General features: G+C 36.2%; 2 protein-coding genes and 1 long non-coding RNA gene across 7 annotated transcripts; 1 reads left to right on the top strand and 2 right to left on the bottom strand.

The window, feature by feature from the left end:
• Positions 1 to 4,469: 4,469 nt before the first annotated feature.
• On the bottom strand, positions 4,470 to 7,543 carry LOC147760729 (uncharacterized). Its single transcript, XR_015335406.1, has 4 exons — positions 6,704 to 7,543; positions 5,699 to 5,785; positions 5,228 to 5,309; positions 4,470 to 4,975 (listed from the first exon to the last, which is right to left on the bottom strand). It is a non-coding gene; the product is annotated as an uncharacterized LOC147760729 (long non-coding RNA).
• A 169-nt stretch (positions 7,544 to 7,712) lies between these two features.
• Positions 7,713 to 15,544, bottom strand: LOC106154391 (uncharacterized). 4 transcript variants are annotated; one of them, XM_013528725.2, is made up of 11 exons: positions 15,354 to 15,544; positions 14,230 to 14,369; positions 13,632 to 13,752; positions 13,086 to 13,296; positions 12,667 to 12,849; positions 11,942 to 12,046; positions 10,893 to 11,030; positions 9,931 to 10,278; positions 9,208 to 9,354; positions 8,750 to 8,885; positions 7,713 to 8,375 (listed from the first exon to the last, which is right to left on the bottom strand). In XM_013528725.2, exons 1-10 carry the CDS (start codon positions 15,360 to 15,362, stop codon positions 8,791 to 8,793), a joined length of 1,497 nt encoding a protein of 498 aa, XP_013384179.1. In that variant the 5' UTR covers positions 15,363 to 15,544; the 3' UTR covers positions 7,713 to 8,375; positions 8,750 to 8,790. The 4 variants fall into 4 exon arrangements, with proteins under 4 accessions (XP_013384179.1, XP_013384178.1, XP_013384180.1 ...); XM_013528724.2 differs by having other exon boundaries at positions 14,230 to 14,372; positions 15,354 to 15,543; XM_013528726.2 differs by having other exon boundaries at positions 9,997 to 10,278; positions 14,230 to 14,372; positions 15,354 to 15,543.
• Positions 15,545 to 15,561: 17 nt separating this feature from the next.
• Positions 15,562 to 20,919, top strand: LOC106154492 (chromobox protein homolog 1-like). Of its 2 annotated transcripts, XM_013528848.2 has the most exons (7): positions 15,562 to 15,693; positions 15,970 to 16,118; positions 17,220 to 17,255; positions 17,816 to 17,965; positions 18,679 to 18,856; positions 19,518 to 19,618; positions 20,000 to 20,919. In XM_013528848.2, the coding sequence occupies exons 3-7, from the start codon at positions 17,224 to 17,226 to the stop codon at positions 20,127 to 20,129; spliced, it is 591 nt and encodes a 196-aa protein (XP_013384302.1). In that variant the 5' UTR covers positions 15,562 to 15,693; positions 15,970 to 16,118; positions 17,220 to 17,223; the 3' UTR covers positions 20,130 to 20,919. The 2 variants fall into 2 exon arrangements, with proteins under 2 accessions (XP_013384302.1, XP_013384303.1); XM_013528849.2 differs by lacking the exon at positions 17,220 to 17,255 and having other exon boundaries at positions 15,564 to 15,693.
• Positions 20,920 to 24,964: the final 4,045 nt, after the last annotated feature.

Below are 24,964 nucleotides of genomic sequence, written 5' to 3'. Positions count from 1 at the left end.
AATCATAATCAAAAATTGCTGCCTTGGCGGAGGTCTGCGCTCTCGGAGTGCTTTTTTTGGTCAATAGAACGGCATATATTAATTCAATGACTGCATATTTCTAAGGTAAAACTTATTTTTCCATATCTTGATAGACACTTTTTCTTTTATCATTTATTTTATTCCATTTGATTATTTTATTACATGACTTTCAACTGTTTATAGTTACATATGCCAGCAAATCCAGACTCCTCTGAGGCCATCAATGGAATACTTTAAAGAATTTGGTTGCTGTTACTCAAAGACGGAATAAATATAAAACATTGATGTATGTATCAGACTATCTCGAAAATAAAGTACTTTATCAAAACTTTTATGAAGCCCAGGTTTTGGGAGAGGGGCAACTTCCGCAATTAAGTCCCCATAATCCCCTAATTAATTTCATTTACAGGCACGTTTACCACATCATCACCATAATCACATATAAGCTTCTTCTTCTTCTTCTTCAAAAAAAAAAAAAAAAATAAATAAATACATAAAATAAAAATAAAAATAAATAAATAAATAAATAAATAAATAAATAAATAAATAAATAAACCGTATCAAATGGCACCTCTAAAATAGAGGGGGGGGGGCGGCGGCTTTGCATCCGCGTCTTGTCCTTTCTAATAACCCTTCAAGTAATGCTGGATCCGTCCCTGCTATTAATGTTGAGTCCATACTGCTCTCTTAGTTGTCATTCGGCATTCAAGCAGAACATGCCTTTTTGTTTGTACAGATATCCCGCAAGCACTGAAAGAATCTTTAAACGACAAACAAAACAACAATATAAAGCAGCTGTATGTGTATACTATTTATCATTTTCTTGATAATTAATAAACTCATCAAAGTGAATAATGAACCTGTAACGTTGCAATACATGTCTGAATGAAGGGCAGGAAAAACGACAACCAATAGAGCGAGAATATTTCCTATTGCAGCTCTTGAACTAATAAAACTTAAGGACTGGAACATACGTACTGGATAATATTGTCAAGTAGTTTTCACAAACAGGTGTCAGGACTGTAGGTTGTAGGGGTTGGGAAAGGGCCTTGTGATCGATTCTGGCTGTATTCAGCAAGACCGTTCTTCAAGTCCCGTGCAACTCTAAATTGCCCGTTGGTTACTGATGCAAAGTTAAAGGGTTTGCTTCATGCCGTCAGAATGGCCTGAACGGAACATATTCTTCAGAAAACATGCCCAACTAACGATATCTTTATCCAAATACACAAATTAAAGGCTCATTTTGTAAATTTTTGGCTTTAAAAAACGTCCTATTTGCTCGGCCTGTGAGTTAATGAGCTACGTGGTCACGTGGTCCGATGACGACAATCGAGCCACTGGAGAACAGAGCGTGCTTAGCTGTCAAACTGAGCTGCATTGTCTACCTGTAAGATGACTTCTCTGGCTTCTGATAAAAGTTTATACTCATTCAAATCTCTTACCCGAGGGGTCTAAATCCTCGTGAAGCTGTGTAAAACCATTTCCCGTCTAGTCATTTCTTTAACACGCATTTCATTATGGTTATCCCAAGTTGTATAAAACACTGCATTTGAATGAGTTAAGGGAAATGTTGATTATTGCATATGAGGTCCATGTTATTTGTGAAATTCAATTTATTTTATTAAACCGCTGACACTCCGTCTTGCATACTTTTATTAAACTGAGGTAAACAATGCCCGTTACCTTTACAAGTCCTATCTTAATCATCCATCTAACTGGAACTTCCTTTACCTCTTAATTAGAGGGTTAAATGGCATTCAATTTGTCTTGCTTGTATCGAACGCACTCTCTATCTAAGCTTTTTTTTAGGTACTCCAATATGTCAACAGTGGTTGCCACCTCCACCTACCACAAATGTTATACTTTCTATGGTTATATGCCTATGTCAAGGTGATTCGGCAATAAACTATACCTATACCTATACTCCAGTTATCTCAGGTAAAAATCTACCTGTGCGTTAGTTACAAAGCGCAGCTCCCGTAGACCTGGGGGCACTAGATAAAATCTGAACACCAGGTTTATCGAGGAGCTAGAGAAAGAAAGGAAGAATTTTTCCTGCACAACTTCATAGGAATTTTAACACGGACTTGATCCAGCTTAGACCTCCAAACTAACAGGGTGACATGGGCAATTTTCACAAACAAATCATAAAACTATATTTCAGTTAACCGCCTTTAAAATAAATATACCGTTCTGGGTAAATTAAAATAGTTATTTAATCGCGAGAATATTTTTGACTTAAATGATGATTTTATTATTAATGGAAATTAAGCTACTATATAAGGTACATTTGCTGTGATTACGCTGTCCTTCATGTTTTGCGTAAGTCTACATTTTGCTGTATGTGCTTGTAATCTTTTTAAATATGTGCGTACAATTTTTGCAGGTCTGGATACCCCCTGTTATGTGATGAGGGTATTAATTTGGCAATTAGTTCCTTAGCTTATTTGAATAGAATTGCAGTGTAAAATTTTCAACAAGATGTTGGCGAAATAGCCCATTACTCTTTGTAGGTATTTCCCCCGTCAAAGTTTTTCTAAAATTATCTTTCAATCTTTACTCTTTCAAAGACAGTATAAAGTTACCTGACATATTTTCGTGTAAACTTAATGACAAGCCAAGTGTCTCCAGTTCATTCCGTACTCAATTTTACCCAAGCAAATTTTTTTTCTTGAGTAGATCTTTATAGCACGGTGTTATAAGCTTACAAATTTGCAAAAAAAAAAAAAAAAAAAAAAAAAAAAAAAAAAAATTGCGTACTGACGCAGAATTTGCGTTTCAAGTTATAAAATAATCAATCTTTTAAATTATTTAATATTTCAGATGAAATAATCTTCAGAAACAAATCCTCAAAGCATAAACGAATTAGGATAACGAACCATTTTATTATAGCAGTTCCCATTTTTTCTTTAATATAACGCTCTTTTTCCTGTTTTTCCTCAACACGTTTTCTTCCACGGAAGCTTCAAGATACCCTGAGAGCAATTTCTTTTATTAATGTTCGCGACCGTGTTTGAACTTAATTGTTAAGTATTGATATTTAACGTCATTTACAAATACCAATAAAATAACCCCATGAAATAAATGAGATATATTGAAAAATATGAAAGCCCACCAAGACGAGTTTCATACCTGTTATTACCTGGCTTGGGAATTGCAGCGGTGCATAATTAACAGGTTTGTTGTAAACGAGCTTTTGGTCAACTACAATGCATTTAAAATGCATCAGCAATCAGTAAGTTTGCCAACTGATGACAGTTAATCTGAAAGACTACCAGCTCTTGATATGATCTAAACCACCTGAGGTGACCATGATCTAGAGCATCGCAACTATTGTCACCGAAGTTAGTAAGTAAGTCACGGAAGACCGTCACAGACAAAGAACGAGAGCTGGAATTTTGGTGAATCCCACGGCAACACACCGAGGCATAACGAAAATTCCTCAACTCCGTTCAACACAACTTTCCTTAACTTCTCCGTCTGTATGCACCATGCAGCTCAGTTGAGTCTCATAGACCTTTATCGTGATTGTCGTCACAGTACCACGTGACCCAGATCTGTTGCTTCATTTTTGCATATTTAGGTGAGGTTTACTAAAACGCTTTTTTTTCTACTAATAGATTGTTTTTATAATTTTTAAATGGAGGGGATCGATTAAAACATACCTCTAGTGTATAGATTGAGTGCTGTATCTTCAAAATTCGAGAAATGGATTTTAACATGAACATTGTCCTTTAAGGGAAATGGGTCAACTTTTGACATAGGAAAACACTTATTCACCTCAATTCTTCAGTCTTTTTAAAAATCTTACTATTATCATTTCATTATCTTCAAAAGTGTTCAAATAACTTTATGTGACGATCTCATCAAGTAGATCATTAACAAATTTGAAAAAATTTAATTTTTGCTTGAAATGTCCACCTTTGGTTCCTATTGTGTTAAGCAACCGTTAACACGGATCACTCTTGCCACCTGAAGGAATGTAAGAGATGGACATCATAGCCTAAGATTAATTAAATTCTTGGTTAAAAATGTGTAAGATTGTCAAATTAGATTCATAACACTCCTGACAAATCAGGGCTTTCATGCTGGAAAGGTACGTTAAGCGAAAGTTAACTTAGAATCCGTCACAATTCAACGTGTAAATACGAGACATTTTGCAAAATAATATTGATTTTCGTATCTAAGTAATTTTTATATCTATTATGTAACAACCACTTTGCTTTTAGATAAGTTACAATGCGCTTCATAGCGTATTTCACGTTTTCTTTCCCCCGGTTAGTTTTGTTTGATTGCGCCAAAAAAAATGCATTCGTAAAAACCCGACACAGAATGAAAACCATTTCATGTTAGTGTGTGTCTAACGAGTAACGTACAGGTATCACAAGTTGGTTTTTACGAACCTGTTCTTAATAATCTCACAGATTTAGCAAAACTGGCAACACCCATTCACAACGATTCTTTATTTATACACCTACTGATAAAAAATTCCACACCTGAGCATTTCTTTGCACATATTTCAGATAATATCAGGACTGTCCCATCTCTTTGTAAGACAAAGGAAATGTTTCATTGTTTGTTTATATCACCTTCTCTCAAGTCTTCTTCACTTTCAAATTTCTTAGTGTGACTCATGACTCCAATTACACAATAATTTGTCCCTAAGTCTTGCCAGGCTCATCGTTTGTACTTCAGTCTTGTCAGGCGTGTCACTGAGGATTTCAGATAATTTGAATGACAGTGAAATCGATACATTAGACATGAAACCCGACACTGTGACACGTGAATATTGAGCGTGTCCGGAATCAAACGTCATGCCTGGCCAGCTAAATCATTCTACATGTTGTCACCATAATTCATGACAGGGATACGGTCTTGAGACGCTGAATTCAATTCCTGTGCCACCCCGCTGCTGCCGCGAGGAATCATGCATCACGGCCAGTTTTCAAGTGACCTGCAAATAGAGACAAGAACGAGTGACTTTCATGTTTGAAAGGTACGTTGGGCAAAAAGGTAACTTTTGAATCCGTCACAATTCAACGTACAAACATCGAAGAGCAACATTGATGACTGCCTGTGCGTTTTTCAGGAATTAGTTAAAAGTGTTTATGTGCAACTTTTCTACTGAATAGCCGTTTCCACCATGGGCCATCATTAGTTATAATTATCCCTAATGCACGAGGATTATCGAGGGGGAAAAGGGTACCTGATATGTAGGTTCTGAGGTGATCCCAACAGGTAACCCCAACTCCTCACTGGATACACCCAGTTTTCTAAGCACAGCCAACCTGGAATTTTACTGCATCAATGTATTAAATAGATTCCAAAGCCATTTTAAGTTCCAATTTGTAGTTATGACAATTACTAATCAATTTAACAATAGGTAATATGTCCAGTCAGACCTAATTCCTATTCTGATGGAAATTCATCTGTGTAATCTGTTGATACGAGTCTCATGGTAGCAGACACTGATGAAGGTCACAGAGTGACAGAAAGCTTTTCAAGGTATAACTTTAATTTAGTTCAATAAGTAAAAAGATTAAGCCTATAACAAGCAAGAGCTCATTCCTGTTAACAAGTTCGATCTTTTCCACATATAACCAAACAGTTAACTTACACATCGCACATACACAATGATATAACTGCACATCAGTTCTATCAAAATGGTGGTACTAACCCATCTGCTTCTGCCTTGCACGTTCCCTCCAGCCATATTGGAGCTGGCTTGTGGTTGGAACATTCTTTTCCTCAGTGCTACCAGTACCTAATGTTCAGAAAAAATGTGCACTAGTTTACCACTGTCCACATTAGTGAGACATTTTGGTCCCTAAATTAAATGGTGTACAAATTATGTATATTTAAACTTCAGCCATGCTAATTCTAGTTCATTTGGAAAGTCTCATCAATGACAATTTATCATCATTTGCACTTGCGAGAAATTTTGAAAATCTACATCAAAAATGTAAGAGAAAAAAATGGAATAAATTTCAAGTCAACTTATGAATGTTTTAATAAAATTTTCAATAGTTTTCTTTTAGTTTTGATCTAAGTGGTACACATTTTGACAGCCTAATGAATTACATTTCAGCAAAAAATGGTGAAAAAGGTTAAAAGACAATTTCTTTTGTTGTTGCTGTGATCTAAAAACTTAAATATTTATAAACAATTTAATATTTTCTGCAACACATTTCCATTTCATCCTACAAGCGTCCAAGCTGAAGAGTACCCAAAAGAACAATTTGTGAACATAAAAGTCTGAAAATAAATTTCAAACACATTTTTAATTAGTAAAATGATTCAATTTTTTTAAAGCTGGAAGTGAAGCCACTGTAAAACTGATCATTTATGTGATATTTTGGTTACCACTAAAACTGGATTTTAATTTGTGAGACTTAGCTAGAAAATACGTAGAAAGTAGTTTTGGTCAGCAATGAAAACTAATATGGAGGAGAAATTGGAACTGGATATCTAGCTACTAAAAGAAAGTTTTACTACTAGATATCTATTCTACATCTCAAAATATCTTGAAATATTATAATTGGATAAACATTTTTTTATTCTTCCACACTACTTACAGTGACCCACAATCATCATACTAGCAGGGTTTCATACTTGATATTCATCTTACAAAGCTCTCCCCTCATTGACTACTGTACCACTACATATTTCTCCCTCATCTTACCCTCAATGGCGTCCATCGATGCTAACCACTAACATCTTCAGTAATGCTGAGGAGAGCTGATAGCTGGCTAACTGGCCTGTTCTTCATCATCTATATGGCTAACTTGCATCTTCAACATGTACATAACTGTCTACCTGGCTGCCTTCTTCATCATGTATACACAAGGCTAACTGGCTAAGCTGTCATCGAACCATGCTAGCTAGCCTCTGCTGACTTCACTTTGCTACTTAAATTTCAACTGGTATTCCAAGCAATACAATTCACTATGTAACTTTTGATTTTTATCACAAGATTTGAGTTTGTGCAATACAAGTAATTAATACTCGCTCATTCTCTTTGCTTTGTAAAGGTACCATGAAAAGTGACCCCATTTCTTCAATGGCAAAAACCATCAGTTATATAAACTGCTGCTTCATGGGAGACAAAAATTAGTTGACTTATTTTGTAAAAAAAAAAAAAAAAAAAAAAAAAAAAAAAAAAAAAAAAAAAAAAAAAAATCACCCAATTAATGTTAAACCCAGAAAAAAAAATTAAAAAATAATAAAAAATTAATCTTCCTGCCCCCTGAAACTGCAGGTAATACACACCTTCCACCTCATATCATCTAAACATAAAACAGGTAAAGACAGACAGTTGAAAGGTTGTGCAGTTCTCCATAAGGCCTCTCTTCTCTGATCTTTTCATGTTTTGAGCACATCTACTTTTAATATAAAAGAGACTGTTCAACAACCAATAAATATATTTAAATAACTTCAAAATGACTCAAAAGTGAGATTAAGACTGTAATGTTCCAAGTGATTCTCTTTTCCAATTTAAAAGTTGTCTATCTTAATTTTGCAACTTCTAAATTTTGGCAGACTAAAGCAATTCCAATCTCAGCTGCATCTTTTTTCAACCTGCACATCCCCCAGAAAGAGGAAGAATAAAGAGAACAAGCAATTTGCCCAACAAGTTACAGCATACACAAAACTTTCAAAGACAACAAACTACGGACCTAACTAACACAGGCTTTTTTTTTTTTTTTTACATATTTACACATTTATTTATTTTTTTCTTATACAATCAGGAGTCCACAATAGTGAAACAAGTAAAAAGTAAATTCACAAAACGGATTTTAAAATTGAACCCACGTTCAGTCACTATGATTAAAATTCACAGGTGCAAGAGAATTGTTTTTGAAACTTTTTCTGCGGCATCATTTTATGATAGGGCAGTGTCACATCTACTTATCAGTTTATTTTAAAAAATTACCAAAATAATCCTATTTCTATTCATATTGTCTCCTCTTTTGCAAACAACCAGGCAGGGCAGTTCAACAAACCTTTACACCACAAGTTAGCTTTCACTGCTTATTCTATGTACACATCTTATAATATGGTCCCGATGAGAATACTTTTCCAAATCAATCTGGGATCTGGTAGTAGCTATTGTAATCTCTTGAAGTGTGCTATCTTGCCTTCTCTGTGGGAACTTATGTTGTCTCTAGGGTTTGGGTCATTATCTACAACCCTTGCTGATAATCAATAGCTTCCTTATTTTGATGAGTTGCGCTGAGGTTAAAAATGGGTCACTTTTTTCCACCCTGCTGTTTCTCTATACTTAGTTCCTTCTCTTAAAAGTCTACAATGCTGGACATAACCAGGAGTTTACTTTGTTATTTACACTTTGCTGCCTAAAATTCAAGGTAATAAAAACATGTACATTAAATAAACATTCCCAAAGGGCAAAGTTACTCATAAACTCACACCTGCAATATCTGATGACATACAAGAGTTGGTCTTAAAATTCTGAATCTTCCTCTCAACAAGTCACTATTCAAAGAAATGCTTCAGTCTATCTTGAGATTGGAAAATCTACCATATCTAGAGATTTGCAGGATAAAAAGAAATCTTACTCTTAATTTAGCCAATTGTCAACTGAGAAGTTTACTTTCATTTCAAATCTAAATAACTTAGCAAGTTCTGAAGTCCTTTCACACAAATGCCATCTTCCATGAGATAAAAAGTCCTTCCCAATCTTTGAAGGTATCACTGAGCCCCCACTCACCTCTTTCCAACAAAACCAGTCAGAGAGAGCTAGTTGAGGGCTTAGCGGCGGAAGTTCCCCCCACCGCCATAGCCACCTCCACCACTCTGGTATCCGCCGCCCATTTGACCGCCACCTCCACCTGGGCCATAGCCACCTGAAAGTTTTAAGATCAGACCTTCAAATCAAGGAGATATTACTTGACTAGCATTCCTTACACTTTATTTTACATCAAATCAAATTAAAAAAAAAACTGAAAATGAAATGCATTTCATTTCGCCTAAGTTAATAATTTACATGAACTATGAAATGTGTGCTTTTATAACAGGTTTCCCTGGCTGTCATTTAACAATAATTACCTTTGGAAAACCAAACTTAAAACTGAAAGTAACACTGCTTTCTTTACCACTTGCATTGGAAACAAAGAGAGACTATTTTATCCCAATCTTTCCTAACAAGAAACAGATATTATGCCATACCGCCATAGGGACCTGATCCTCTCTGTGTGTAGTTCTGAGATTTCATGGCGCCGCCCCCTTGACTGTAGTTGTCGTAGCCACCGCCGCCACTACCTCCGCCATTGCCGTAATCTCCACCCCAGCCACCTTGGGGCCCGCCTCCTCCACCTGAAGCAGTCATCAACAAAGGAGTAGTAGAAACAAAGAGGAATTACACATCAAAACAGGTCCTAGTTAAAGTGGGTCTCTCTGGCTTTATATAAGCCAGCAACTCAAATTCTGCCAATTCTAGAATTGTGATGTAAAATCAAGGGCAATACTGAATTAAGATTATTTCAAAGGTCAGCATCCTATTCATTATCAGTTACCACTAAAATCTGATTGCATCTACAAGCTGACCAACAATTTTCTTAGCAACCTGTACAGAACTTTGGAAAAGTTAAAAGAAAACATGCCAACACAAACGTCATAGTCCAAATGAACATAACACTGTCTTGATTACATTTTAAAAAAAACTTATTAGTTTTGTTTCCTCTACCTGTAATCCAAACAATAAACTAATTGTCAAGTAAGTTCTTAAACAGCAGGTAAATGAAAATTGATCTGGCTTACAAATACTGTAGGCAAGGAAGGCATGCAGTATCAGCACCATGTTGGCTATAGCAAACCAACGCTGTCAATCAAAATGTAATTCGTAACTACCAACCCACTAACTACAGCTAACCACTGTTTTCTTTCACCTACCTCCAAAATTGCCCTGCCCTCCACTGCTGCCAAAGTTGCCACCTCCATAACTGCCTGAGCCCCCACCTTGGTTGCTGTAGCCGCCACCTGGACCGCCATAGTTGTTGGCACCACCGCCTCCACCAAATCCTCCGCTCTGGCCACCGCCACCATAGCCCCCTGGCCCGCCGCCATAGTTGCCACCCTGACTACCTCCTTGGTAGCCACCTTGGTTGCCCCCGCCATAGCCACCTCCTTGGTTGCCGCCATAACTTCCAGAGCCACCTCCGTAACCACCACCGCCGCCTCCATAGCCGCCGCCACCTCCGCCGTAGCCACCACCTCCACTGCCGTAGTTGCCACCTCCACCTGTAAAATATAAATATATGAAATTGCAAATTGCACGCTATACCTTTAATCGAAAATACTTTGAGAGTCAAAAATTCAAAATATCAGAATTTGTTTTTCACCTCTCCATAACAACACATGCTTCTACGCTAACCAGAATTGACTAAATAATCCTGAATAATTCCTGTACATGGACAACTAAGATTTTAAAGCCAACAGTTTAATCAAAGAAAGTCTTCACATCTAAGTCAACCTCCTGAAACTTAATGCCTCTACTGCCTAAATAACCAATTTCACATGCTAGGTTCAGCCTGCAGCATGATGATGACTAACAAGAAATGGTCCACTTCACACCTATACCCTCCAACAATTGGGAAATATCCTGACCACATTCTGAAGCATTTTGATATAATTAAATTTGATATACGATGAATAGAAAAAAAAATGTAAAAATCACACAACAAACTTTGTCAAAGTTGATACTGTGTCCTATTCTAATAAGAGCTCTTTCTACCAGTATGCTGACTAATATAACACCTAGGTGTAGTGACCTGACCATGGAGGCCAAAAAGAAGATGTGCACCAAAGAAATCACACTACGCTAACACACACACAAAGAGAAACAGCATACTGACCTGAGCCTCCTCCTCCGAAGCCACCGCCCATGTTTCCTCCACCCATCATTCCTCCTCCGCCTCCTCCCATCATTCCTCCGCCACTTCCGCCCCCAAAGTTCCGGCCGCTGCCCCCTTGCCAATTGCCCCTATCAGACCCTGCAAGAATCCGGAGGGAATGTCTATACACGGCAAAACTTTGTGTGAAAAGGACATTGAAAGAGTCAGGTCAGATACTGGAAACAACTACAAGCTGTTGCAGGAGTGGTTACTATTTCTTATCAAACCAGGCTACAATGTGAGAAAGGACCACCAAAATTGCTGGATAACTTACTGAACTTTTTGCACTTCCAACTGGTCTGGACTTAATGTTAGAAATCTATTCTACAGTCACTAAATCTAGATAGATTCTGCCATGAAAGCAAAGATCACATACAATTCCATCCACTCTTGTTACTGGTAAGGCTGACACATTTATAAAAGAAAGCCCCACAGACTACAGTTGCTACAGAAAACTTAAAGCAAGAGTTGAAAACTACAATAAAAAAAAATACATCCTGAGTAAAGAGACAAGTGAAATACCCACAAATGAAAACCATATCACTCTAGACAAAGCCTGTCAAAGATGCCCCAGTTTGGTTGACCACAGCAGATCAAAACTAAACTTAGGATATCAGCAAAGTTCCCCAGCATTGGCAACCTGATGTTAACCCAATGCTATCTCTAAATAGCAGCTGTGAGCATCCAGACCTTCCACACCACAGAATGTTAACAAATATTCCACAACAGTGAGTAAGAGCAACCCCATATATACCAAGACATGCAAAGAAATATCCACTTTGTGAAAGCACTAATTTGTTAGAAGAAGAACCAAGTTTTAAATAGTAATAGAAAAGTCCCAAGCCAGATTAATAATAGGGTTAGACCAATGAATCTAATCTATTGGCAAAACAAACTATACTGTATATTAAAAACCATTTGCCTACTCAATTACAGATCTAGCGCACACACAAACACATATAAATGCACTGAAAATCTTGTGCAACCCTATGAACTAGTGCAATACATACCTCCTCCATAACCACCTCCGCCACCACCATATCCTCCACCGCCACCTCCGTAGCCACCACTGTTGAAGTTTCCACCGCCGCCGCCACCACCAAAGTTGCGGCCACCTGGGGAAAAATTGTGAAAAGTGTCATTTTTCATAAAAACACTTGTCAAGGCACTTGTTTTTAATTTTACAATTTTTTTTTTAGTTTGACAGATACTGAAATTTCCATTTAATTGATCAACAGTATCACTTTAACCACACAAAAACATTAAAAAAATTAATGAAAAGCTTATAGACATATTAGAGGCTACATGTTCAATCAAAAATTGATCACATTTTCATAAGTCAGCTAGTACTATTTCCACTTAATTACTCAAAAGATAAATGGACAAATCTGACAGCATATTACGTATTTCAAGCATAATCTTGTTCTGGCAAAACCAGCTTAATTGTAAAATTTAAAAACATTAACATCTATGCATAATCTACAATATTGCATTGATATTTCATTGGGGATACATCATCAGAGAAAAAAGTAGATGTCATCAACAGCTTTTCAACTGAAGTATGATGATTACGTCCCAAGTCTCTTCATCATATGGTGCTCCCAAATAAAAACAACAAGTCAAATAATGGATTGTCATTATAAATAAAGTTACTTTGGCAAGTACCAAAGGCACATAAGTATAAAAATGCCCTGCATTCACTTGTTTGGAAAGATTTTTACGTATAATTTATTACCTCCTCTGTCAAACCTTCCTCCACCCTGACGGAAATCTCCACGTCCCCCATGACGCCCCATGCCACCGCCTCCGCCGCCCATGTTGCGTTCCATTGCACGCTCCTTGGCAGCCTGTAGTTCTTGTTTAGACAGAGCTTTCTTCACCTCACAGCTCTTGCCACAGATAGTGTGATTACGCTTCACTGAAAGATAAACAAGTGCAGCAGGATAAAAAATGAACTCTACAATAAATGCTATTCCTTGTTTCAGGCATCTCTACAAACTGAACTTAGTTTTCAAACATGTTTTTTATCAGTCATCCAAACACATCAACTCAATTCTGTGACACTTCAACAAGCACTTATTAATTTATTTGAAAGTTTGCGTTTGTGTGAAGCTTTTTCTTCATTTCAAAGAAATAAAAATATGTCCCACTTACACACTATCTTATCCACGGGGTCATAGTCATTGAAACTGACAAAGGCAAACCCTCGCTTCTTTTTGGTGTCCTTGTCTGTAATGATGTCCACAGATTCAACATTCCCAAACTCTGAGAAATGATCTCTGAGATGTTTCTCTTCCACCTCTTCTTTCAAACCTCCAATGAAGATCTTTTTGGAGGCTGCCTGGGCCTCTGGCTTGCCTGAATCCTAAGAAAACCATACACTTTAAACATACACACTTAAGATACGTAGCAATTCAATTATAAATATATGAATGGCATACTGCCTTTATCCTTCTTGATATTTATAACTCCAAGCATACACTTGCTATCTTTCAAGATAACACAGGTAAAACAAAAACTGATATTTTTCCACAAGCACTTTCTCACCAATAATTACATACACAGTTCACCCATGGCATGAATGTATTATCCAAACTGTAAATAGACAATGCTGAAGCTCAAAGGGCAGTTTGAGTATGGAACTGTATTATGCAATTAAATAATAAATCATAAATAAGTTCAAATTAGTGCTGTTTGTACCTCTCTGGGTGTAGCTCTCTTGGTCTCCACTTCCCTGCCATCTATTTTATGTGGTCTGGCTTCTTGGGCTTCATCCACCTGCTCTGCCTTCTCATACGTAATGAAACCGAAACCTCGTGACCTGGTACAACAATATTGAATGTTATTGAAAAATGAAATGTGAAATTTCAGCACCTTACCCCCCCCCCCCCATTTTTTTTTTTTTTTTTTTTGATTAACAGTTAATGAATAGTAAAATTTAAGCTTAACATTCATATATTGAACAAGCTTTGGGCATATTTCACATAACAACAATAGATGAATTTAAACCCATGAACAAGCACACATAACATTTTTATCACTTGCCTTTGAGCATGATTTTACACGAAAAATTAATTGCCCAATAGTTTAAAAGAATGACATGATATCAGAGTGCACTAAACCATCCCTTTTTTTACACTGGAAAGTAAGAGTTATACCAATCAGCAATTCCCTTCTTATCGGAATTTTTCATTAATACCAACATTGGTAGAAAGAGTTGCATACATACAGGATCATGCTGTTAGCTAATTTGCATTGGATAAAAATATATTTTTTTTTAATGCTACAAGCACCTCACCTTTTAGATCGCGGGTCTTTCATGACCACCACATCTACAACTCTGCCCCATTTTTCAAAATGTTTCTTTAAACCATCTTCATTGGTTTCGTATGACAAACCACCAATGAAAATTTTTCTGAACTGTTCTGGTTCGCTATCCTTCTGGAACAATGGGTAACAATTTAGACAAGTTTTTAGACATAAACATATAAAAATTCATTTTACATCTTTTGTGTATTTTATGGACCTTAGATGGGATTTGTTGTAACTCTTTTCATTAGTTCAACCTGTTTTCAAAACAACGAAAAAACTCCTGCTCAAATCTGCAATCCTAGGAAATACAAAAACAAAGGAATTGATGTTACAACATTTGGGCCTCAGTTAAGAAAAGACAGAAATGGTAATAGGGTCCTTTTGAGTCTGGCCAATAAGCATTACTGTTATTTAGTCCTGAGAACAACATTAATATGCATAAAAAAAGTTTTCTAAAAAGCTGATGTGTAAGGAAAATATGTGGCTATTCTGAAAAGTGCAATAAAGCACAACAGGGGTCCAAAAATAAGGATTATTACCAACCCATTGGATTGTACAATAAAAAAAATCGGAATGTGCTATTCCTGTAGAAATAAATTCAACCCCATGACTGGCGCATCTTATAATTAGATAAGAAGGCATCTAAAACTTATTAGCTGAGTCACGGTTTTTACTTTCTATGCTTGCCCATTGCATGGTGCTTTTTTCAAACGAGAATATCCAGTAAACGAATCACAAATCCTTACAGTAAGTGAATGTTTGAAATAATTAACTGATATCCCTATTTGTGCAAAAGCATTATTTATAATTTTTTAATCAAAACAAATTTTTCGATTCCAGCTTGAGTATATTTACGAACAACGTCAAAACCCAAAAGAACTGGTCAAAAAATTAAAATTATAGAAAACGCACTTGCTTAGACAAAGAACAAATAAGGAACAAGATGCCGGTCGCAATATAAACCCTATTTATCAAATAAATACTTTATTTGCAGACTTTAAGTGGAATGTATTATGCATTGAGTCACAAATCAACTTCTTTAACATAAATATTACTAAGATCATAGCTTTATATAGCAGAGATTTGAACGTAAAAAATCCTTTCACTTACCTCCGGCATTTTGCACGCTTTGGATTTTTACAAATGTCACGTGACTCAAATGGCTCGGTAATCTCCGGGGTAATATATGAAAATATAATAATGGTAATTATCCCCTTATAATAATCTTGAGCTTGTTAAGAATAAATGGTCTTTTGTGGTGAATGAAATTTGGTACATGTTAGACCACATTTGTTACATTTTTTAAAATAAAACTGTTACGGAAAGACCCGAGTGCACAGATTACCATGTGAAGTGCCCGTATGCTCAGTGCACGCAAGCGCGAAGGGTTCCACTTTGGCGGGTGTTTCATTGTATGCTGTATGCAATAAGAAAGAACCGCCGAAATCAGGTACATTGCATGTTTAATATATTGTTCTAGTTTAACATTTAGGTTTATATTAACTAAGAACAATATATGCGTTATTTAAATGATTTTTTCCTTTTTTTGAAAAGTCGTTTTCACGAGTTAAATGGTGATGCACATGTGTACAAGTTGTAACTTGACGATCCATTGTTGCCTTTTGGCGCAGGTGGTCTTCAGCAATGTTGTCAGTTTCATATTTTGAAAGCACATAAGATTAAGCAGCTCTTCTGCTTTTGACATGTTTTCACCTTACATTTACAGAGCACAGATTGAGCAACGTGTCACTGGGAGTCAAAATTGGACGTACTGGATTTTAAAAACTAGAACAGACTTGCTCTCTATTCACGAGCGCCACTGCCTTTGATCAGGTTCATAGTTTGATCTGAATAGCAATAATATTGGAAAGGAAGGTATATATAAAGTTTATCATCAATTTGAACTTACCCCTATCCCATTTACCTTCCACCCTATCTGTTTCTGATATCAGGAATTCAGAATCTGTCAGTGGGGATCATTCGAGATATCTAGTTCATATGATTTCACGACTTCATCAAAAGTTACCTGTGAAGCTAGTGTAAATTCCCAGAAACCCACATAAAACGCTTCTACTAGTTTCTTATACAACTCATACATAGTTGGCATTCCAAAAGATAAGCCAAATTAATCACTTGGTCAGTCAAAAAAAAAAAAAAGCTTTACAACTTCCCTTTCAAATTTTTGTTTGGAAACTAGACCTTTATATATGTCCCTCCAGTTTGTAAAAGTTCCCCCAAGTGATATAGCAATATATAATAGTATAATATATAAATGCTGTGTGTGCCAATGTACAGATATTTAAATGAGTGTCAAAAACCAAGGATTATATATGGCTCAGAATGAAAAAAGAAAATGTTTGCTCAAATATCAATATTTGAAGTGTGATTTCACAGGATTTGGATAAGAGTGGGGTCAAAAGTAACAGCAGACAAGTGAGTGTAGTGCAGCAACAACTAGAATCTGCCAGTTATTCATGGATCCTTGCCCTTTGTTAGGTTACATACAATCTACCGCAGAACAGTTCTAATTCACCACCTTTTGCATGTCACTGTTGTACTGCTTTCTAAGATGATGTTCCCAATGCACAAAGTTTCAACCTTACCACCAAAAAACTACATCTCGCTATGATTCTTATTAATTTTGTAGTTTTGTATGATATTATGCAGTGCTGATAATTCCTTAGTTATTCGGATGATCCCCATTGAACTCTCCTAGCTTTAGTTGGTTCCTTGAGTGATCTAACCACATCACATTCAAACTCGACTTATCAGGGTGTTTGACCATAGTAGAAAGAATGTAGCTTTCGTGGCACTAACATGTCAAAATTAATCGGTTCAAAAATTAAATATTTCATGTAAAATCACACCAATCATGTTTTGTGGGAGCACTATTTGATACCTTACTGTGCGTCTTTTCTGCTTCTCTTTACCACATGCTATGATTAGCTAACTTTTCTAACCTTCTTCTCGTTTTAGAAACATGGAAAAGGAACCTACAGCGAGTAGATCAAAGTAGATATACTTTTAGTCGATTTGGTGTTTTGATTTTATTAAATACTCCTAGTAAGCTTGCTATTCTTGTACCAAGTGACCTCTATCTTAAAATGGTAACATGGCCCAAATTGGTTGTTTACAAGATTGATTGTTATTAAAATTTCAGGGTGGTACTTTTCAAAAACATTGTCCTTAGTACAAAAGCCCAAAGTTGAATTTGTAGATAAAGACATCTCGTTAGTTTGTTAGCATGTGCCCAGTAACTGGTGGATTTCATTTCTAAACTAAACCAGTAATATGTAAAAACTAATTTTTCCCCTAAATCACATTTCACTGTTAATTATTTCAATGTTCAATTACAGAATACAAAGCAGCTCATCCTGAATTCTTCATATAATGATGATGCACATACTAGTATATATGCTTCAGTTTTGAATATTTATGCCTAGACATTCCCTGCAAACTTTTCCTTTAAAATCAAAGATGAATTTAGTCATGCTAAACTAGAAATAATACCTTTACTTTCTGTCTCTCATGGACTCTCCAGTTTAGTCCAATCATGGTTTATTTTTTTCCAGAGCTATGGGAAAGAAAGACAAAAAAGAGGACCCACCTACCCCTGAAGTTGAAGAAGAGGAAGAAGAAGAATATGAAGTAGAGAGGGTGGTGGATGTACGGGTACGAGGAGGACAGAGAGAGTACTTGATTAAGTGGAAAAATTATCCTGAGTAAGTTGTGAAGTGTTATTAAATTATAATATGTAAGTATTTGAAAGAGTGGAATTATGTCCCCATTTTCACTTACACAATGACTCTGAATGAAAAAGCCAAATTGCTTAAGTTCTGCTATTGTGAAGCAGTAACACAAGGGCTTATACTGGTTAGTGCTTATTTTAGTTTTCACACATCTTTCATAGGGTGCCAGCCTATGACAGGCAGTTTCTTGATATATCAAGGTAGTGCCTATTTCCACAACTGGGCAACAGGAGGCATTAGGGGTCTACTGTCTTGCCTAAAGACATTTGGTAGTAGGCACAGTGCCAAACTCATCTGCCTTACCTTAGGTTTTTCATTTCACCATGTGACCATCTAGCAAGGCATCCTGGGTTTATTCTTGTAGCTGAAAATTTCATCATTATCAGCATGTTGAAATCCTGAACTTATAAATTGTCAAAATTGTTGTTTTCTTTTAGCATTTGGCTAACCTATTTTACAGGTTGGCATGTTTTATAATGGCACAATTTGGCATTATATTGTTTCCTAGTGAAGCTATAGACTTTGATTTTTTAAATTGAGGAAAGTAGCAAGTAGCTCCACACATTTTAAGTTTTGTTTTTGAATTTTTTTGTCTTTCCAAACTTGCCATGCAGAATTAGATTGCGCTGATTGAATTATACAGTCAATGATTGGTTTCTGAAAAAAAGCAATTTCACATTTTACAGTTCAGAGAACACCTGGGAGCCAGAAAATAACTTGGACTGTCCAGATCTTATAGCAGACTACGAGGAAAAAAGAAAGAAAGAAAAGGACGATAAAAAGAAAAAGCAAGCCACAAAGAAAAAAGCAGAGGACAGAGATGACGATGAAGGCACAAGTAAAAAGAAGAAGAAAGTGGCAGAAGTATGTGTGATATCCCAGTGTGTTGTGGTATAACAATTAACAGAGTGGTTAATGGATTTAGTTTTGCATTATTAGGGCTCACAATCTCTTTTAGCTGGTAAAGCAGAGAGTTTGCATAAAATAGTACAAGTTGTAATAAATCATAAGTAGTATGTAGAAAGTGAATGTTGTAAGCTCAAACGAAGGACTTTAAAACAGAAGTATGTACCATCAGTTGACCCTAGACAACTTTTTAAATTATGTAATTTCTTTCAACCAACCAGTTGATTTTGCTTGATACAGGACAATCAAAAGTTAAGCGGAATGTCTTTGGTGTTTTTAGCTATATCAGTCATAGATTTACTAGTAGTTGCTGTTCTTGAAATATTATACATTTTTTTAGCCAAAAGAATATTAAGAAATTTATATTTTTGTCCATTATTTTTTTTCTTGAAACAGATATGGGCTTACTTGGCATGGATAACTGAAAAGTGAAATTAATATTTTTCATTGTTTTTATTTATTTGAAATATCTGAAATGATTTAATTTGTAGAGAAGTGAAATTAAAACTAGTTCAGTGTTGGAATTTGTGAGCAGTTACCATATGTTGCAAGTGACAGGATAACTATGGACATAAGGTCAGAGATAAATTGCAATTTTTTTATTGCTTTTTGATCACAGGAAGAAGAACACAAGCCGCGAGGATTTGATCGAGGTCTGCAGCCTGAGAGGATCATAGGTGCCACAGACAGCAGTGGGGAACTCATGTTTTTAATGAAATGGTAGGATAGTGTCTTCAGTGATATATCTTTTGTTATGTTAAGTTGTTTAAAGAAAAGGGGGAAGTAAGTTTTAAAGATTTTTTTGTAAGTCAGACTGGACAGCGTTGCTTTTTTTTTTTTTTTTTGGGGGGGGGGGAATGCTTGCATGTATATGCATGTTTTGGTTTGATTTGAGATTTTGCATCTTCTTTCATACACAGTGGCAGATCTAAATCTTTTGCATACTGCCTATATTTTTTTTAGCAACTTCGTACTTTTTCTTCTTTTATTGTAATTTCCCTCCAATTTTACTCTGAAAATCTTAACGAAGCAAGTATCCCCAAAATACCTTATGAAATTTTATTTGGATGAAGAAAAACACATTTTGGTTATAAATTCCAGGAAAGACTGTGACGAGGCAGATCTGGTTCCAGCAAGACAAGCCAATGTGAAGTGCCCACAGATTGTAATTCAGTTCTATGAGGAGCGACTCACGTGGCACAATCAAAATGATGAGGATAAAGATGATTGATGCACCCTTGAATGGAAAATAAAAGACTAGACAATACTGTGCAAAAACTATGTCGCACACTGAACATTTCCTTTTAAGCACTATGGAACCTTCTATGGAAGTATCACTGAATTTTGTATTTTACAAGGTTTTCAACAACCTTCCATGATCTGGGGAGTTTTTGAAATATAGAAAAAATCCCAGGTGACCAGCTCACTCATAACATGCCTAGTAATTTGCTTGTTTCCTTGTCATACATGTGAAGGGATTGTCAAAATGGTACAGATAAATTTGGAAAATGTGCAAGACTTTCTCTTGGAACCTTGTGAACAAATACTGGTTGAAGTTTAGATTGTGTTGTATCTCAAATGTTTTTTTTTTTTTTTTTTTTTTTTTTTTTTTTTCAAAATATTCTCCATGTTATTTTGAGATTGACATGTAAGTATGTTGGATAAGGAAAACAATACTGTTCTGCAATTATTGTTTTTACCCAAGTAAGAAGGTTGCTGTATTGCAGATTTTAGAATACAACGTCTATCTTGAATTCTGGTCTCTTAAAATTTGATGTGAACATGATTTCTTTGGAAATACAAAGTATGGAATTGATGATGTCAACAACTAATGTACCAGGAATATTTTTTCTCTGTGAGCTGAGTGATTATATTTCCAGTCTGAGATCTTATGGTCTTTTTAACATAATAGTATAGAAATATTTATCAGTTATATTGTAGACCAATTTTATGTCAGGTGCAGTTAGATCCAATAGCTGTCTGAAAATTTGAGAAGTCAATAAAATTATTTTATTATCTGATTATTAATTTTGTTTTTGCTGAATGGTAGTTAATGGGCTATGTTAGTACTTGTATGAAAAAGTTGTGTAATAACAAAATGTATGGTATTTCTTAAAATTTAATGAGAGCTTTGTTTGGTTAAAAGTACCTGGAATCAAAACTGATTATTATTATTATTATTTTGCTCTGTCACCATAAAAAAACCCCACAAACTGTAAAGAATGATTCTCGGATTAAATACAGCTTGAGTTTACAAGCCAGTCGGATTGGATTACCTTTCTTGTAATTTTCCTGCTTTAGTTTCATCAATTTTATTTTATACAAACACTGCATGCAGCAAAACCTATCGTAGTTACCTCTGGAAATGTGTTCTTGTTTTTTAAAGTAGTCATATTTCGTGGGTATTCTCAACACATGTCCAACTGTTTATTACAATTCCAAATCCCGCAATTTTATACTAATACACACGTATGGTTAGGAAAGTCCTCTACGTTCAATAAAACTCACATGACAAACGAACAGCTGTATGGTGAGCTACCTGCAGTCAGCGATAAGACTGTGCCAAAGAAACTGCACAGCTCGCAGGCCACTGCCACCCTGAGTTGAGCACGCACAAGCTCGTATTGAGGAAACCGCGCCATGGGAACCGCGGGAGATGACGTCCCAGACCTAGCTGCGTTGATATGCTGAAGAGGGACATGGGTGCAGCAGGTGTCAGGGAGCTGGCCACTCCGATGTCAGACAAGGATGTATGGAAGGGACATATGAAATGACGCCTGCGGCCGCCATAAGCCAACAAGTAATGAAGCAAGACTTTCTTCTTTGTCTGAAAACTTGATCAAGGACGATTAATTGGCTGGGGTTGGTTTTTAAATACAACTTACGTCAGTGCGGTATCGAATGTGCTTTACTTGGTGTCAGTAACGTACGTGCCTTCTACTGAAGATCTTAAATAGAATGTACATTCGACCAAAAAAGTTCGGAAACATTGTTATAATTATAAAATAATCAAATGAGCTAAGATAAATTTTTAAACCATTGACGGACAATACACCCACTATACGTTACATTTTTGTATACAATGAATTTTCCCCACTACATTACATAGCATTTCAATTATTGAAAAACAATTTCATGTTTCCCGACTTCTTTAGTTGAGTGAAGCTAAAACTTTACATACTTAAGTTATGCATACAGCCCATTGATTAGCCCAAGTTCAGAGTGAGACAAAGCATTCCATGTTAAAACATGACAATGTTAATAGGTATCAAACTAACTATTTCGGTCTAAACAACCAATTAGAGATCTATTCTATAGTGCAATTAGCTCACAAATAAATTTGATTTGATCAGTTATCTGTAAGACCATAGGGCCTATGGATTCGCCTCTCTTTCCAAATGATCCCAAAGGCAATTCCTCAAACAAAATGAGACATGTCTGTTGTAATTTACGTAATAATAATTCGCCCGGCCCAGCGCAGTGCTTGAAGAGCCAACTAGGAATGAGTTAGAGTAACAAAACCTGTTTCAAAGTAAGCCCCATGAACTAAACTAAGTATGCAATGTCATTATTTTTCAAATATAATGCCAGATATCTCACAATATGGCAAAAAACGCAGTTGACGTCAGGGGCAAGTTGGCACCCTATACGAAAATGAAGTAAGTATCCCATGTAAACGCCATGAAATATATTTTTACACATTTTTAATTTATTAAATTAATTTTTGAGAATCTTTGATGAATAAATAGTTCAAATGAGGCAGATTTATTAAGGTTTCCGTACGTCACGTTGTATGTGTTGCAAGTACTAAAATATCTATCAATAAAATTTGTTTTGTTTTAATAAGGAATATATTAATAATGATATAAAGCAGTTTTTAATGAATGAAAACGAATAATACATTCTCATTTTAAAAGAAAGTAACGAATTCAGTTTAAACCAATGAGTTTGTTTCAACAATGGTCTCTAGCTCGTGTGCTGTGCTTCTCTATCTCTGTTGCGCGCAAAGGTTTGTGGGTAATATGAGGGTCCAACTTGCCCCGAGTCAAGAGGGCCAACTAACCCCAGTTGTACATTTTTTATTTTAAAGGATGGCAGCCATTTATGGTGCTAGAATTAGCAACGATGATACATCTCTGTGAATCTTGGAACAATGAGCGTCAGTTTGATGCCCTGTACATATATTATATTCGATCAAAAGCCTATGAAAATAGATTTTTAAATCTCTTAAACAAAATTACTTTTAGGTGCCAAAATCGTTTAATTTATTTCGACTCACCGCTTAAGTAAAACTTTTTAACGTTCGACACTTCCTTAGCATTGTAGGCTACGGTTGCTTTACAAGATTACGTGGCCAATCTTTTTACCTTTTATATTATTACCTTTTATATTATTTGTAAAGTCCTATTTTTTTAAATAAGACTTTGCAGAACAAAACTTAAATCTACTGTACTTTCTTGTTCAACAGGCATCAGGCATGTAGCAACGATGCCCCGTTAAACCGACTTACCTCTAAATCCACATACCTTTAAATCCAAATACCGATAGACACATTTAAGTTGCGATAAAATCATAGGGTGTGATAGCTGTCAAAAAGAGTTTTAAAAAGCACTGCTCTAGTTGAACCCCCGGGCGAATCCTACAGGTGCGCCCTGGTCTAGAAAGTAATTTAAAATCAAGGAATGATTTTTCTAAATTTCTATCTTAGATTCCAGGGTCGTAGGCCAAGAAAATATTTGTCAGAGAGGAATGGGCGAAGGGGAGAGGGGGGGGGGGGCTGGTTATCTGGTTATTTGTAGGAAAGAAGGGTTCCTTTCTAAAATTCTGGTCACTAACGTTGTTATCCTGACAGAAGTTTTCTGCGGCTCTCACAAAAAAGTGAACAAGTTTTTTAAAAAAAATACCTTTCGTTCTAAATATTATTTAGTTCTATAAAGACGTTCGATGAGTATTATATTCAATTAGTATGTGAAATTTCGTTTTTTTTTAGCTCCAAGAGAGCAATTCTGGACCATCAAATTTAGAAAACAACGATTATATGGACATTTCCTGAAAATACTGTATTGTATACCAAAGCCAACAATAAAACCCATAACCATACTACTTCAATGCAATGTTGTCAATTTCCTTGTGCTCTCTTTCTTCAGCTTTCCCCTTATTATTGGATCTAACGGTGTATGGTTTATAGCAGACATGAGCCTAGAATTAAAAAAAAGCCTTATTTATCATGGGACCCAAAACCTAACTGGCCGGGGGTCCGAGGCCGCCTTAAAATTGAATTAAAAGACGCGGAATTCCGCGGAAAAAGCTCATGTCTGTAATATGCATTTATAGCTGCGTACACTGTTGTTCCCTCGATATATTGCTTTCAGCCCAAGCGGCTTAGATGTCTGGGACGCCCACTAAAGCTGTTAAAGCCCCGTTCACTTTTGACGGCGCCCTCTCCGCGTCCCTTAGCACGGCCCCGTTTGAGATTTAAAAAAATAATAATGCTTTACTTGTCGACAACTGGCAAGTCATTGAGCATTCATTCTGCAACCAAAGCGATGCTTGTGCCTCCTTACTATGACCACAGCGATGCCAGTTTCATGGCCGCACAAAAAATTCATGGCCGTCCAGTGTAAAGGGGGCTTAAACGATAGTTAATTACCCTCATCGGCCTCAGCAGGCGTGGCAGACATCTAATTATAAGCCGCCTAATGCCCCTATTTCACATAGACCATGAATCCCACGAATGGCCATGAATTTACAAATTTCACGATTCGTGGTTGAATCGTAATCAGTACGTGAAGTTCTTAACAGATTCGTATATATTCGTAGTCAGTTCTTGCACTTCTTGACCAACAGGAATTGGTGGTAAAAACTTTGATGCCCCTATTTCACACAGACCACGAATCCCACGAATCGCCAGGAATTGAAAATTTCAGGTTTCGTGGTTGAATCGTTATCAGGTCGTGAAGTTCTTAACAGTTTCGTATATAATCGTAGTTAGTTCTTGCAATTCTTGATCAATCGGGAATTCGTGGCAAAAAGTTTGAGCTGTTCAAAGTCCTGGCCACGAACTCC

This window comes from Lingula anatina, chromosome 7, assembly GCF_051362555.1.
Source record: "Lingula anatina isolate TDL-2025a chromosome 7, LinAna3.0, whole genome shotgun sequence".
Taxonomy (NCBI): Eukaryota; Metazoa; Brachiopoda; class Lingulata; order Lingulida; family Lingulidae; genus Lingula; species Lingula anatina.
The sequence above is the reverse complement of the archived record's forward strand: the minus strand, read 5'-3'. Positions and strand labels throughout refer to the sequence as shown.